Source organism: Poecile atricapillus, chromosome Z (assembly GCF_030490865.1).
Source record: "Poecile atricapillus isolate bPoeAtr1 chromosome Z, bPoeAtr1.hap1, whole genome shotgun sequence".
Taxonomy (NCBI): Eukaryota; Metazoa; Chordata; class Aves; order Passeriformes; family Paridae; genus Poecile; species Poecile atricapillus.
The window spans coordinates 26,009,733-26,024,834 of NC_081289.1; the positions used below are offsets into that span (position 1 = coordinate 26,009,733).

At 45.4% G+C, this 15,102-nt stretch overlaps 2 protein-coding genes across 2 annotated transcripts in view; one reads left to right on the plus strand and one right to left on the minus strand.

Annotated features, from left to right (window-relative positions):
- LOC131573822 (ER lumen protein-retaining receptor 3) lies at positions 1 to 7,577 on the plus strand. Its single transcript, XM_058828099.1, has 5 exons — positions 1 to 726; positions 1,676 to 1,776; positions 2,273 to 2,431; positions 2,761 to 3,013; positions 5,855 to 7,577. The coding sequence occupies exons 1-5, from the start codon at positions 636 to 638 to the stop codon at positions 5,893 to 5,895; spliced, it is 645 nt and encodes a 214-aa protein (XP_058684082.1). The 5' UTR covers positions 1 to 635; the 3' UTR covers positions 5,896 to 7,577.
- LOC131573820 (probable ATP-dependent RNA helicase DDX17) overlaps positions 6,633 to 15,102 on the minus strand; it is a 19,842-nt gene continuing 11,372 nt past the window's right edge. The window contains exons 11-13 of the mRNA XM_058828095.1: positions 14,918 to 14,977; positions 10,450 to 10,689; positions 6,633 to 9,788 (exon numbers count right to left, since the gene is read on the minus strand). Coding sequence (XP_058684078.1) covers positions 9,265 to 9,788; positions 10,450 to 10,689; positions 14,918 to 14,977 — 824 coding nt within the window. The 3' untranslated portion in view covers positions 6,633 to 9,264. The remainder of the gene's footprint in view (positions 9,789 to 10,449; positions 10,690 to 14,917; positions 14,978 to 15,102) is intronic.

The window sequence follows — 15,102 nt, forward strand, 5'->3', positions numbered from 1 at the left end:
GACTGGAAACAGGACAGAGGTTACTGCACTCATGGTGAATACTCCTGGAAAGCCTGGCCCTCCCTGGAGGGTGTGTCCTCAAGGCCAGAGGATGGGAATCCTATTCCCTCTGCCTTTTCCCCTTTAACCACACTTCCGTGTGTAACTTGAGACAAGCAGGGGGAGAAAAAAGAGGAAGGAAAAAAAAGAAAAAGGGAAAAGTAGCGCAGTTATTCCCGCCTCTGCCTCCTCCTCCCTCTCCTCCCCGGCCAGCCAGGAGCCACGTCACCGTCACCCAGCACTGGCTTCGGGACTGCTCAGCCTGGAGAGCTCTCCGGGAGACAAACTCCAACTTTCAGCCCAAAGCAGAGAGAGGAAGGCCCCAGGCTGGGAGAGGGAGAATCCACCTCGGTGGAAAAGAAAACAAGGGAGACATCCAGCCTGCCAGGGGAAAGGCATCTGCAGCCACGGGAGAGGGGAGACTGAACTTTGCGCTGCAAGAAGGAAGGGCTCTGTGCTCAGGGAAAAAGGAAAGTTGAACTGAAGGAGACAGTTCATTCAGTCAAGGCTCGGTGGAGAAAAACTCCCCACGCTTACCCTCCCTGCCTGCAGAAAGAGCCCCACTCCCTTCACCCCAGAGGAGTCCCCCCGGCACCATGAACATCTTCCGCATCCTGGGGGATGTCTCCCACTTGCTGGCCATCATTATTCTGCTGCTGAAGATCGTGAAGTCCAAGTCCTGTGCTGGTGAGTGCTCCCATGTCCCAGGGAAGGAGGGTGGCCCTCCTTGGAGGGCAGTTCGGTGAAGGGTACAACAAAGAGGGAGCTGGAAAGGCCAGTGATAGCTCATGGGAACTGGCTGCCCTCCCCCGTGGCCTCTTTGAGGGAAGTCATCCTCTTCCTCTGGGAGGTCTCCCTGCCGGGAGAGGGCTGTGTTGGGAAGGATGTGATGTGGCAAGGTGCACAGCCTCAGCCAGGTGCCGGTCTCAGGGTGGTGAAGTGAAGGAGAGGGTGGCAAGGCTGGAAGGAGGTGGAAAATGAGAACAAGAGGTTGTGGTGGCACCAACCTGGAGAGAAGACTGCTTTAGGTTGGAGGTTCTGCCAGGGATGGACAGGTGCCAGAAGCTGCCCCATCCCAGGCTAAGGAAATCAGGACAGCAGCTTCCTGCAGGAGAGTTTTGCTCACAGTTCCCTCCTCATGAGATGTTGGGGCTGGGCTGCTGGGGCTCTGGCCATTATCACAGGTACCGAAGTGTGTGGGCCTGACTGGTGCATCTCTCTGCCAGCAGTGGCCAAGTTCCATCAGTGCCCCGGGGCTGGTCCTGCAGCTCTTCCCTCCTGTGACAGATGTCACATCACACAGTCCCTGCTGAGGTGGGCAGGCAAAAGGGGAAGGGAGGGAAGAGAAAGGCCTTTGGACAACAGCAAGGACTGAACAGGCCAAAGTGGTGAACATGCCCAGTGAGCACCAGCTCCTGCAGGCAGCACTCAGGGGCACGAACAGGAACCTGCCCGTTTACTTGGGACACTCTGGCCACTCTGGGGTAGAGCTACCTCAGCACCCACACACCAGTCCTGGCTCATGAAACAACACACTTACATACAAATGCTTCCAAAGGAGGCGTAAGGGGAAACCACCATCCCACAGACCCTTCCCCCCAGAGCTTTACTTTCCTTTCATCTCCCTGCCACACAGGAATCTCTGGGAAGAGTCAGATACTTTTTGCCCTCGTCTTCACAACCCGTTACTTGGACCTGTTCACGAATTTCATCTCTGTCTACAACACTGTGATGAAGGTAAGGAGAGGGCAGTGCAGCAGGAGAGGTTCTCCTCAGCTCGCTGTGGTTTCTTGGGGAGGTGAGGGTACACACTCACTGAGTTTTTCAGCCAGGAAGGGTGGATAAATATGCTTCCTTTGGTGCCACTGTCCCTCCATTGACCAAACCCCCCGCCTTGCCACAGTCAGTAAGTGAGCTGAGCCATATTTAGTCCCATTAAAACTGGAATAAGATGTCATGAACCAAGCCTGGGTGTCCTTGTACAGCAGGAGCATTAACATAAAGCTGCCACCTAGCCAACCTCTTCAAAGAGTGCACCAGAGGGACTCAAACAGATTCTCATGGCACAGCAAACTTCACCTGACCACTGGAATATCTCCAGCAGAAGTCAATCTGTAAGGCAACCCAGGCAAAGCATTCACCACTATCTTGACTTTTGGGAAAGCCAGGCTCTCTTTAAGCAAGGAAAGTGCAATTGCAGGTAAGGTCTTGCCATCTCCCTTATCTCCCACAGGTCATTTTTTTGATTTGTGCCTACGTCACCGTGTATATGATCTATGTGAAGTTCCGGAAAACGTTTGACAGCGAGAACGACTCCTTTCGCCTCGAGTTCCTGCTGGTCCCTGTCACAGGCCTGTCATTTCTGGAGAACCACAGCTTCACCCCCTTGGAGGTAAGGAAAAGCTGTGGCAGGAAAAGGGAAGGGAAGCAGCAGTAGCCTGACACCAGGCAGCAGAGTGAGCAGCATGTTGAATAGCTGAAATTTTTAACAGCAAAAGCAGGCAGGAAAGGCAAAGTTGGCAGGCCTTGAAGACAGTACCATCTATAGAACAGCTCAGCGCTGTCTCCTCTCACTGCCGGCACAGCGAGCTCATTTTCCCCAACTTCAGCAGCACTCCTCATCCCCCTCAGACATCAGTGATTTGCCAAAGGAAAAGCTTTGGGTCTTAACACATACTAACCAGCACTGACTCCCCACTGCCTTCATTTTGCACCTCACAGATACTCTGGACCTTCTCCATCTACCTGGAGTCTGTGGCTATCCTTCCTCAGCTCTTCATGATCAGCAAGACAGGGGAAGCGGAGACCATCACGACACACTACCTTTTCTTCCTGGGCCTCTACCGTGCTCTCTACATTGCCAACTGGGTCTGGCGCTACCACACAGAGAATTTCTATGACCAGATCGCTGTCGTTTCTGGGGTGGTACAAACCATCTTCTACTGTGACTTCTTCTATCTCTATGTCACCAAAGGTACGTAAGCATGTTGCTGTAATACTGAAAAGTTCATTCAACGTTCTTGCAGTATAGGGTGGAGCTGAAGCTTGCCATGTTAATCCTCACATTACTTTATTTTTTGCTGTTTGTGATGCATATTGTGCACCTAAAGTCCAGTTTAAAAAACATATCTATTGATTGAGAGCGGGCATCACTGCTCGCAAGGCTCTGGATGTGTGTGTGAAGCACAGTAAGAATTAAACCAGAGTTAAGCCTGGTTTAACCTCACCTCAGGAATTTAACAACTGAGGTACATTCAATTCTACATATATTTTGAAAGATTATGAATCACAAAAAAAAAAAAACAACCAAAAAAAACTTTGAGGGGGAAAAAATAGCTGCAGGCAGACAATGTACCTGAGAAAGCAACTGCAGACATATGGAGATATTATTAAACCTTCTTTTCCTTTGATCGAGAAGATCAAGTTCTTGATTGTCAAGAACTGATTCTGTAGGAAGATGGGCATCTGCATAGGCAAGACACTCCTGTTTTCCAAAATCAGATGCCCTTTCCATTTCAGTGCCATGCTTTGGTAAATGGCTACCAGAGCTTAAAAGTGCACCAAGGACATAAATCCTGATAGAACACACAGTGGCTGGCCAAGGCTGAAGGGCACTTTAAAACACCTTTCTGTTGAGGAGGATGGAATTAGATGAAATTAGCCAAGTGGACATCTATTTTCCTCCTTCACTTTCCCCAACAAGTCTGCCAAAAGCAGTGATGACGGCCCACATTTGAAGTTTCAAGGGATGGATTTTTGGTAGCTTCATGCAATACACCTGCTGATAGAGAGGTGACAGGAGCACTGAGCAGGTGGCTGGCCTTGGCAGATTAAGACTTCCTTCTGTCATTAAATATTTTTGTAGCCAGAAAAATACTTTCTAAAACTGCCATCAAGGTGCTCCACATCAATTCCTTTTTTTCCTTTTCTAAACTAATTCCCATTTTAGCACCGCTCAATTCATGTGTCCTGTGTCCTTCTGTATTTTGTGAGAAATCCATACCCTTTGTAGTTGTGATGGTGGAACAAAAGGAGGAAAAAACACAACTGCTGGCTTCCAATCTCACACTGCTAGTGACAGAGCTGCAAAATTTAGATGATACAGGAGACAGAAGAAAAAACATTTGTAGATGGAACATCACAGCAGGAAGAGAAATGCTTTTTTTTCTCTTTTCTTTTACACAAACGTTCTGGATCATGGGAGGGAAATGGTGTCTGAAGACATGCAAATACTTTGCAATCATTTATGAGAGCCAGCAATATTATAGCAGGTTGCATCTCTTATATTCTTTCAAAAAACCAAACTTTTCAAAACATTTCTAACACTGAAGAGCTCAGAAAAAAGGGCAGCGATGCTGAAAAAAGAAAGCAAAAATGTGTTATATAAAGAAATGGATTTAATAAGACTTCTGAGTCTATACCAGAGCACTGCAAAGGGCTTTTTATAGAATGCTACTTCTTTTTATCTTGTTTTCAAAACTAGATGAGCTTCCTTCTGTTTAACACATGGACATGAAAGATATCCTGAGGAACCTTTCAGCTCCCAAAAGCTTGTATTTCACAGAGTGGCCAGGGGTGTGGGAAGTCAGTATGGAGGAGGGAAAATCATCTAATCCATGTCCCTGCTCACATTTTTCAAGGTCTTGTCCAGTAAGGTTTTGACTGTCTCCAGGGTGAAGCCTCTCTGGGCAATCTGTGCCACTTTTTGACCATCCTCACTATATTATTTTCAGATGTTTTAAGTGGAATTTCCCATTGTCCCTTGCCCTGTCACTGGGCACCACCTAGTAGAGTCTGTGTCTGTCTCCATTCCTCCCATCCAGCACTTGTGCACATGGGTAAGGTGCCCCTCAGCCTTCTCAACACTGAACAGTTTTCAGCTCGCAGCCTGTGCTCCTACATCAAGACGCTGTTCTGGTCCTTGACTCCTCATCCCTTGTTCTGAGAGCCCAGAGCTGAGCCCAGCTCAGCCTTGCAAGGCTGAGTGGAGAGGAAGAACTCCCTGCTCACCCTGCTGGCAATGCAGCTCCAGACGCTGCTTGCTTCATCACGAGGGCACACTGACGGCTTGTGCTCAACTGTATCCACCAGCACACCCAAGGCCTTTCCTGCCAAGCCACTTTCCAGCTGGGCTGCCCCCAGCCCATACTGGTGCCTGGGGTTGTTCCACCCCAGGGCAGGATGTGCATTCAGCTTTGTTGACCTTCACAAGGCTTCCGTTTCTCCAGCCTGGCACGGTCCCTCAGGCCTCGCCCGGTCCGTCAGGCCCTCCCGCATGGTGCATCCTCAGCACACCGGAGCCCTTCCCTTTGGCACCCACCAGACACAGGCCCCGGGGCCCACACTGGTACCAGCCCATCCCAGGCACCACTGGCCACTGCACATCCAGTACAGTCCCTGCTCCGGCCACCCCATCTAAGCCCATGGGCCTGTGGCATTTCCCAGAGGCATCCCTGCCATCCCAACATTCAGCTCAGATGGGCTGGGAGGGGCTCAGCAGGGCTCTGGCCACAGACATTGATTCAGGCCATGCTCTGCATCAAAAGGAGGGGAAAGCACTAGGAATAGCACATCATCAAGAAAATTAAGATGGTCCACCCATGAGAACAAGCATGGAAGACAAACTTAAGAACCTTCTCCTTTAGCATAAAGGAGGATAAATAGGTTGTGCTTTCCCCTCTTAGCAGCATTTCACAGTGTGCAAATCTGGCACCCAACTATCTAGCACTCTATATTACAAGTTATAAAACTATTGAAACAATAGAACAGTTGAATTCCACTACATTTATTCATTACTTTCTCTTTCTCTTTGCAGTCCTGAAAGGAAAGAAGCTAAGTCTTCCCATGCCTGTTTGAAGACATCCCACAGGCAGCGCAAGAAACTCCAAAGATGAAGCTGTTCAAGATCACAGCTTTCCTTACCTGGCCCTTTTAGACTAACAGATGGCTCAGCCAAGTTTCAGCCAGGAAGACAAGGCTTGGAAAACTGAAATGCTTTTCATCCATCAGACTCTTCCCTTCCATTTTTTTATTTTTCCTCACTTGAATTTGGTGCTAGTGCTGGCCAATACTGAAGTAGTGCAATTTCTTCTCTCCCAGATCTTCCCAGCATCTACATCCAAAACACACCTCCACCCTTACCCCAAGGCAGCACAAGGGAAAATGTCACTCCCTTTAGTTCTTCAGCAAGTGTGCACGGTAAAGAGAACATGTACTAATAAAGTCTGTTAACTTAACTGACCCAGTTCACAGGTGGCCACGTCTGACACAGCAGATGCTATGAACTGTTTAACTCTGTATGAACTAACAACCTCTTGGAAATTAATTCTGCCTGACCCTCTCTCTATTCAGGCCCTGTAACATTCAAGAAAAACACACAGCCTTTGAATAACATGAATCTTCTAAGTGCACAAGTATTCAAACATCCCCCCCGCTTACTTATTTTCAGTTCCCTTGTGTTCTACAAACAGGGACGATTTCAATTAAAATTCAGTGGGTTGCCAAGAAGTGTTTCCATCTCCTTGAATTTAAGAACTGGGAAGAACAGGGGCAAAGACAGCTTTATATTCCAAAAATAAAGACAAAGTCCACAATTTATTGACAACAGTGTTTTTATTTTATACCTACAAAAGAAAACAAGATGGTATCAAAAGGACAATTTACAAACTAAGAATAGTAACATAGCTCTTAGTATCCTGTGCCTGAACACCACAGATCTATGAATCTCTCAATTCAAGTCTTCGTTAATACAACAGGAATGTGTTCAGAGACCAGCAGGTGTGTGAAACAAGATGCTGATCCCACACAAAGCTAGTAACCCTTCAATTGTTCAGAGAAATCCAAACAGTAAATTGCTTCAGGAAGCGGGAGGGGAGGAGACACCCAGCTCAGATATCTGACACTCCCACAAACTTTTTACAGATTGAAAACAACGCAAACAACACTAGAGGCTAATGCTTTATCAACAAGGGCCCTCCAGCTGGTACATGGAGCAGAGCAGAGAGCACCAGGTGGGACAGGGGCAGCACATGCCACGGTGCATTCAGTGGTCTGGTTGATGCTCTGAACTGAACTGAGACCCTGGACTTCAGCTGACCTCAATGACAATAAAGCACTGCAGGACCTGGCATTGATGTTTAAACATACCCAAGTCGCCTCCAAAAGTGAAAGCTGTAAGAGACTGCAAGGCAGCTTTGGCAGTCCAGAGACCCTTTTTAAAGACAGTCAGTAAGATGTCCTACTCCTACACCCCTCAAAAGCATTTCTGCATTCTACTCTCAAATTTAAAACAAAAAAAAAAGCTCTACATTTGCTTGCGAGGGAGGTCAAAGACCTATCAGTCAGTGCCTGGATAAAGAAAATGCTTCTGGCTTTCTCTTAACACAAGCAAAGGAACTTCCTGCCCATGCACTGGAAATATAAAATGGAACCAGGGAACTGAGGTTCTGGAAGGAATCTCCCTTCTTCCTGTCAGCAACCTACCTGTGAACTGCACAAGAAAAAAAAAAAAAAAGAAAGAAAGAAAGAAAAAAGCACATCCATCCCCCAAAATTTTACTCTGGGAAGAAATTAAATTTTAAAAGAAATAATTTCTGTAAAAGCAAGCTCTTTTCCAGGGCTATATGAAGTTCCACTCTGCTACAGAAGGAGTGGGCTGCCTTGTTCATCCATATGCAAGAACGCCAACAGAAAAAAAACACCAACCCCCCTGCACTCTCCTAATGCAAAGAGTGTGCCTCAAACCAGGAGATGTATCCATCCTTTTGTCATCTTATCAGACCAAGAGCAGCCAACTCCTGTTATCATCTACTGTCTCTGAACCGTCTGGTATTAGAAATAACAAGTCAACAACATGCTTTACTAAAGGGGGAAACCCCCCTCACACCCACCTTAGCCTGTAAAATAAACAAGTTTTATTTACGTATGTACTAAAATTTCACTCTTCTCTAACGTTTTCTAAAATACTACCTACCTGCAAGAGCTCAGCTCAAAGGGACCAATGGAGCAGGGAAATGCACTCAAAAGCCAGAGAAAGCAATAGTCAGTGCAAGGTACAGAAGAAACAAAGCTTCAGAATCAAGATACACTAACCAGCTCACCGCTTACCTCATGAAAAGGAGACCCCAGGCAATCTCCTCCTGCCTTCCTCCCCCCTGCCCTCCCCACAGCCCACCCTATTCAAACCTTTAAATTTAAGTGTGGAAAACTCTGTCACATTTTATCGAGCTAAGCGGCATTCAGAACACTCCCCAAGGCAAAAGGGGGTTTGTTTGTGAAGGACAGACAAACAAGATATCGCTGTTCATCATTTCAGTTCTACGTAATTTCTGGGCTGTCAAGGAAGACTTCTTTCAATAAACCAAACGAATTTGAGAGCAGTAACCAATTTAATGATAATCAGGCTCCACGCATTTGCGATGCTGCAATTTAACAATCATAAGGAAAGAACTTGCTGAATATTTCAGCAGTGGTACCAACAGCAACTATCTGGATTTCAGGTAGTGAATGCAAGAGAGGTTTGGTCTCTAACACGGGGTTTTTAAACCCAAGCTCCCTACTGCAAGCTGTTACAGATAACAGAAAATGGGGCTTCCACAACTTCAGAAATCACCAACAATATATCCAAGGCTTTGCTCTGAACACCACCCGGCTCAGACAAATGAACAGAGTTTTCCTACAGAAAGTCACCTACAGTAAGATTACGAGCAGTAATAGTGAGCTATCAAAAAAAAAAAAAATTAAGATTAGGAGAAGTGAGAATTGCTCCCTTGCATTTATATTTTAAGTGAAGTGCTATTTGGCTCTCCCAGAGTTTCCCATCTCTCTTTACACTTCCTGAAATTAAGTTAACGTGTTACAGAATAGTAACTTCTTTCCCTCAAAAGCAAATTTTCACACAAACCTTAGACACCAAGATGATCCAGCTGGGACCTATCTGCCTTATACCCTTTTCTTTTAGAAAAAATAATACTTCCAAATTCCTCAACATGCAAGACAAAAATAATAAATTTTCCAGTCAACTATACATATATCTTTAAAAAAAAAGAAAAAAGAAAAAAAGAGGATAGGGTCATTAATGTGGACTGGGAGCCATTTTTAATGGGCTCAAGGGATTTGGATAGTGAACTCTAAGTCTAACCTGCATGTGAGACATCACAATGGGAAAGAAGAGAAAGAAAAGGTTCCTTTAAATGCAAGGTCTACACTGGTCACCAGCAAGTGGGCTCATTTGCGGGAGGGGGGCGGGGGCGGGGGAGGGGGCGGGTACTGGTAGGTGGCAGTCTGTCCCATATAGCCCATCACATTAGTGGCAGGGGGCTGCGGAAACTGTTGTGACATGAGCGGCTGTGGCTGCTGGCCCGAGCGCCCCACCATCCCTGCATACTGCTGTTGGGTAGTGCTCTGTGAGGTTCTCCCAGCTGTGGCAGCTGTGGTGCTGGCACCATAGCCACTAGCACTGTACTCTGCAGTGCCATAGCCACTCGTGCCATAGGCAGCTGCTCCATAGCTCCCTTGAGTGTAACCATACTGGCTCTGTGCTGCCCCAAAAGCAGAATTTGGGCTCCCGTAGGCACTGCCATAGGTCTTGTTGGCTCCGTTGGCATAACTTTCACCACGCTCACGGTCTCTGAAGCCACCTGAGTCTCTCCGGCCCTCTTTCACTCCCCGGAGCCTCCTGTCACACTCTTCCTGGTACATCAGGTTAGGGTTGTTTACTGAACTGCTCGTTCGGTAACGAGAACGACCTCCTGGCGATGGATACATTAAGATTTAGAACCATGAACAAGTCTTAAACAATGATCTCTGGTACACTTATGCCACCCTTTCTCCCCCTTCTACATCCACAATTTTGCTCCCAAGGAGCACTTTCTTCTGACTGACTGTAACTTCTCTGCACAGCAGTGCATATGTCTCTTCATTTTGTTTAAGGTGTAAACGGGAAGTTCAAACAAGGGTTCTTTACGTATGTGCTTGGAGACAAAGAAATGGAAGAAATTCAGGACTAATTAGGAAGGAAACTTCTTATTCCTTCAGGGAATGGGAAGAAAAAGTGTGTCAGCTCCCGAAATTCAGTGTATCCCTTCACTGATTTCAATTTTGCACATGCACCTTGTTGCCTGTCCTTAGGAGGAGCTGTGATGAAGTAATTACTGCAAGCAAAATCAGCTCCCTGAAGACCTTGAGGAAAAAAATAAATTCGACAGCTAAGGTAAAATAGGGGACTGCTTCTCTCTTGGGACAAAAGTACTACGTCTACATTAAGTGTTGGGACCTCGAGTATAGAACAGCTTTATGACTAATGTGTTATCTCAGACCTGTACTTACAACTTCCCTACCCTCTCTTTAACATTCCCTCCCTCAAAATGGGGAATGCATCCTCTGTGTAACCCTTCTCCCTTGTGCCTTTACCTCCACCACCACCTCCTCCTCCTCTGTGGTCCACAAGCTGCATCAGCTTTGGATTGATGGCTTGATTGGCTTCTTCCAAGACTTTGATAAGCTCCCTGGCTTGTTTCAGGTTTCCTGGTGTGAAGAAGGTGTAGGCAGTACCTTTGTTGGTACTACGTGCGGTACGGCCAATACGGTGCACATAATCTTCGGAGCTGTTCGGATAGTCGTAGTTTATCACAAATTTAACATCTTCCACGTCTTGTGAAGTGCCCAGGAGCGAAGCACAGTGAAAGGGTGGGGTTGAGGAAAGGGGAGAAGAAGAGAAGACGTGCCAACGAAAGGTGGGGAGCACGAATGCAGGTGACAGTAATAAGAAAAAAAAATACAAAGTTAGTAATTGCACGGAATAAATACAAGACAGACTCATCCCAAAAGAGTAGAAGACTGAAATTCAAGATCATTAGGAACAAAGGTCAGTGTCCTGAAAAAGAATGGCAATTTTAAGCAGCTTTGCCCTGCACTCAAAGTCATCCTCCCCGGAATGCATTTCTCTGTCTTCCTGTGTCAAAGACACTGATATTTGTGAACAAGTTAATTGAATTTCATACTTTTTTAACACAATCTGTAAAGTGAAAATGTCACCATCAGACAGAGCAAACTGGGGTGGAGGAAGGGCAGAACTGCCATGGTAAAGCTTTTACTCTGTTGGGAGAAGTCTAACAAAAAATAACAGTAATGAAATCACTTACCTTCCACTCGGTAACATGAAATAAAAGGCAATCTTAAAAATATTTACTTTTACAGTACTAATAAAATATAATGAACTAATTCCCCTAGCCTAAAGCTTTAGGCATTCAAATTACATTAGTTTTATTCAGCCAACTCATTAAAAATTATTCAGACCTAAAAGTATCTTAACTCAGCTTTGTAGTTATCACTAGAACGCATTGCACTAACATTTCTGTGTTGCTCTGTCCAGTTCTGGCAAGCTTGCATAATTTAGACAATCCTGAATTCCATAAGCAATTCCCTACTTCCAGTGTCAGATGGAAGCAGGAAATAAAATGACCAAAATGGCTTTGTAGGCAAAAACAATTTTAAAATTTAAGAGATAGGCATTGTGTTTTCTAAGACAAGACAAGACTTTGTAAACTTATGGGACAGAAACTAAGTAAATGTTAGCGCAACGCTTCAGTGAAAGCACCTTAAGTACCAAAAGCACCTACTTGCTATATTATACAGTATTTCCAAATGCACCGTTATACAGTAGTACCCTAACAGTAACAGCTCATAAAAAAAAATATTTCAAATCTGCATTTTAACAAGAATATTCTGAAAATATCCAAGATAAAACACAGATTTTTTGTGATTTCCTTTCCTCGTTTTTTTTTTGTTGTTTTTGTTTTAAAGAGAAAAACGTTCTCTGTTTGTTACCAGACCGATGCACACTCCCTCCTCCTGTGGGAAACCGCTGCAGCCGATCCCGTCTCTTTGCCTTTTATTTTTGGCGGCCTCCTTTCGAAAACTCCGCCCTCTGACACGGGACCACTGGAGCGCGGGGAGCATGCATCAAGGGTCCGTGGCAGCGAGAAGTCCCCACACACGCTCGCTCTGTGAACTGGCTTAGATGCTTCTCTGTAGCCCCATTTGGTTGTGAAGCGCCGGAGAACCTGGGCTCAGGTAAAAGTTTCAGGTCCTCCAACACTTTTTGTCCCCTATTTGGGGCTCTTAGGGGCAATTGTCAAAAAAAATGAAGATACAAAAATTACATCCAAAGGGTCAGACTGCATCTATTGCCCAGACTGCATCAATTTCAAAGGGGTTGTAGGAAAAATAAAAACATTGAGGGTTGTTGGGACAAGAGGGGGACATTATGTCTGTTTCTTATTACAGCAAAGCAGGGGCTCCTCAGTCTTTGCTGACTCCAAAGTCCTGAATCACACCAAAAAAAGGGAGTGAGAAGGCAGGTTTCACAGGGGGCTGCGCGAGTCTCCAGCTAGGGTCCTTGATGCAACAGTTTTTTTAAAAAGGGGAAGTGAAGTATAGAGAGGAGTACGTGTGACAGATTGCATCTTCATAGCCGGGGTGTAGCTAGACTGACAAGCTCCAGGCTACATGGTCCTCAGCCAGTCCCGTTTTGCACATCCAGTAGCAAGTGACTTGAATTACCAGAGGATACAAGAATGTGCTTTCCTGTCAGAAAGCACAAGGAATTGTGGCTGCCAATGCAGACAGAACTGACTTGACTGGGGAGGAGCAGAAAGAATGGGAAGGCAGGAATAGGAAGATGCAAGGGTGTTTTCCAGACTAGAAAGTGGTCCTGGTAGAGCAAGCAGCACACTGAAGACCAGAGCGTGTACAAGACTCAGCTTCTCCAGTCTAGCGTGCTCCAAAGTGTTTGTGCACACTCGCAATCCTCCTGCACTTTTAGAAGATAATGTAGCAGGATCAAGAATTGAGACTGTAAATCGTTTTTGACAGCTACCTGGGAAACATTCCCTTTGTCAGACCATCAGAACACTCTATGGCACAGTCTCCAATTATTAAATGGGACAGATATAAACTAGCAAACATGCTAGTCTAGAGAGCTGTTCAGACCATTGTTGTAGGTGTACCCCCACCCCTGCACTGAGAATTATCTGCAGCTGATAACAAAGCTTCTGTTAAACAAAACAAAACAAATTCAATGTTTTTAGTTTAATAGACTAAACAAAAAAAAAAGAAAAAAAAAAAAAGAAAAAAAATATCAGTGCAGAGAGAGGACCTTACTCCAGGGAATTATCACAAAGAAGTCATTACGGGACTCAGAACTTACCTGAAAGAAGCTTTTTTGAAACCAATGTTCCATTAGGAAGAGGGAAAGCCCTGGTGACTCAGCCAAAAGGCGCGCGCCCCTGTTTTATGTTATTTAGGTAGAAGCCTTCACTTTCCAGGATCTTGGAGGAAGTCGTCCAGAAGTTTGCCAGTTAACTGACTTATTTTAAGCAGCAAACTCAGGGCCCCAAAACAAGCAGAGATGTTGTTCAGTAACAAGAAACAGACTCTGATACCTTTCCCCCTTAGCTTGGGCGAAGTGGACGATGGGAACTGGGGAGACTGTTTTCTGAAGTGTTATCCAATTGAGTCGTTTTGGGGGAGAGTGTTGGTTTTTGTTGGTTTTTTGTTGTTTTTTTTTTTGAGGGGGTTGAGGCTGTTTTAAATGTCTAGGCAAGATGCACAAAGAAGCTACCAGCACATAGCAAGCCTGTTTAAAAAATGCTGCTAGAGAAAGCAGCTCTCTTTCATACAAACTGGTTTCAGGCCTCAGTCCCTTCTCCCAACAGGCCCAAGTTCTAACTGCACAGGTCCAGACATGACCCTAGAGGGCAGAGACTGAAGTCCATATAATCACTTCCTGAGGAAGTGCTGGACATTTTTTGAGGGGGGAGGGGAAGGAGGGGTGAAGGTTGTGTGAACAAAGGCTGCAAAGTCTGTCAATGGTCTGCCTGTATTAAAGTGACCATATGATGCACAGCACAGCCACCCTTTCAAGATACAAAGAGAGCTCAGGTAACTGAGCCTTTTAACAAACTAGATTCTCTGAGTTAAATCTCCACCAATTTGCAGTAATTTTGTCTAGAACTTACTACAATGAGACATTGACTCCCAAGTAGTTTATCGTCTGCTAAATTCCGGGTGGGCAGAGTATTCAATGTCTGTTATTAAACTCAGAGCACTTCAGCAGCCATCCTCCTCTTCTAGGGTGGGCAGATGCATAAGGACTGTGCTCAGCACACAGTGTTTCACAACAAAAATATGCTTATTATAAAAGGGGGCACAACTAGATGCATCCAGACAGATCATTTTCATACCATCAGAACAGAGCTGTGTGATTTTGATTCAATTACGTATCTGGGTAACAAGATGTTAAAGGCCATATATCATCTCAGTGGTCCTGCCTAGAAGGAACACAGGAGGAGGGAAGGTTACATGTCAAGAGCAAAGATCTGGAGCAGTGCTTTCTCAGATGTGAATACATCTGCAGGGTAAACATGCGTGTACACTGGGGTTGGTATGTTCAAATCTGTGGTGTGTCATACGGGGAGAATATTCACTATTTGCTGTCGAAATGCTCTCCCATAACTTCCTACTTGAACTTTATCTGACACGCTCTGAACTGAGAGCAATCCATCCCTACCATCCAGCAACAAAAGCTGGATTTGGGGAAGAAGTGAGTGAGGTGGAAGGGTTGGGTTGCATAATTGGACGTCTCTTCTCCCTCTTGGCGATCGATTGGTCATGCCTAGGCCTTGCTGCAGACCAAAGCCTGTTCATTAGGAGCAGGAAGAGACTTTGAATATGAAAGAAAAAAAAAAGATTAATGTTAAAAAACGTATTTCACATGTGGGGGAAAATCACGCTTTGAATTTTTTTTTAAAGAAACATTTTTTCAGTCCAAAGAAGAAAAATATGCAGCAGTAGGCAAGAGTGGTCTATGTGTACAAACCTAGCCCACGAGATGCAACGTCGGTAGCAATGAGGATAGGAGCCTTTCCAGAACGAAACTCTGTAAAACAAAGCATGCTATGAAGTAAGATTTTTCAAGAAGATAAAGTTATCTGAATTTGATTTACATAAATGCTCCTTTTGCAGAAGCTAGATAAGGTGGGTCAATTCCAGAAACCCCCAAGT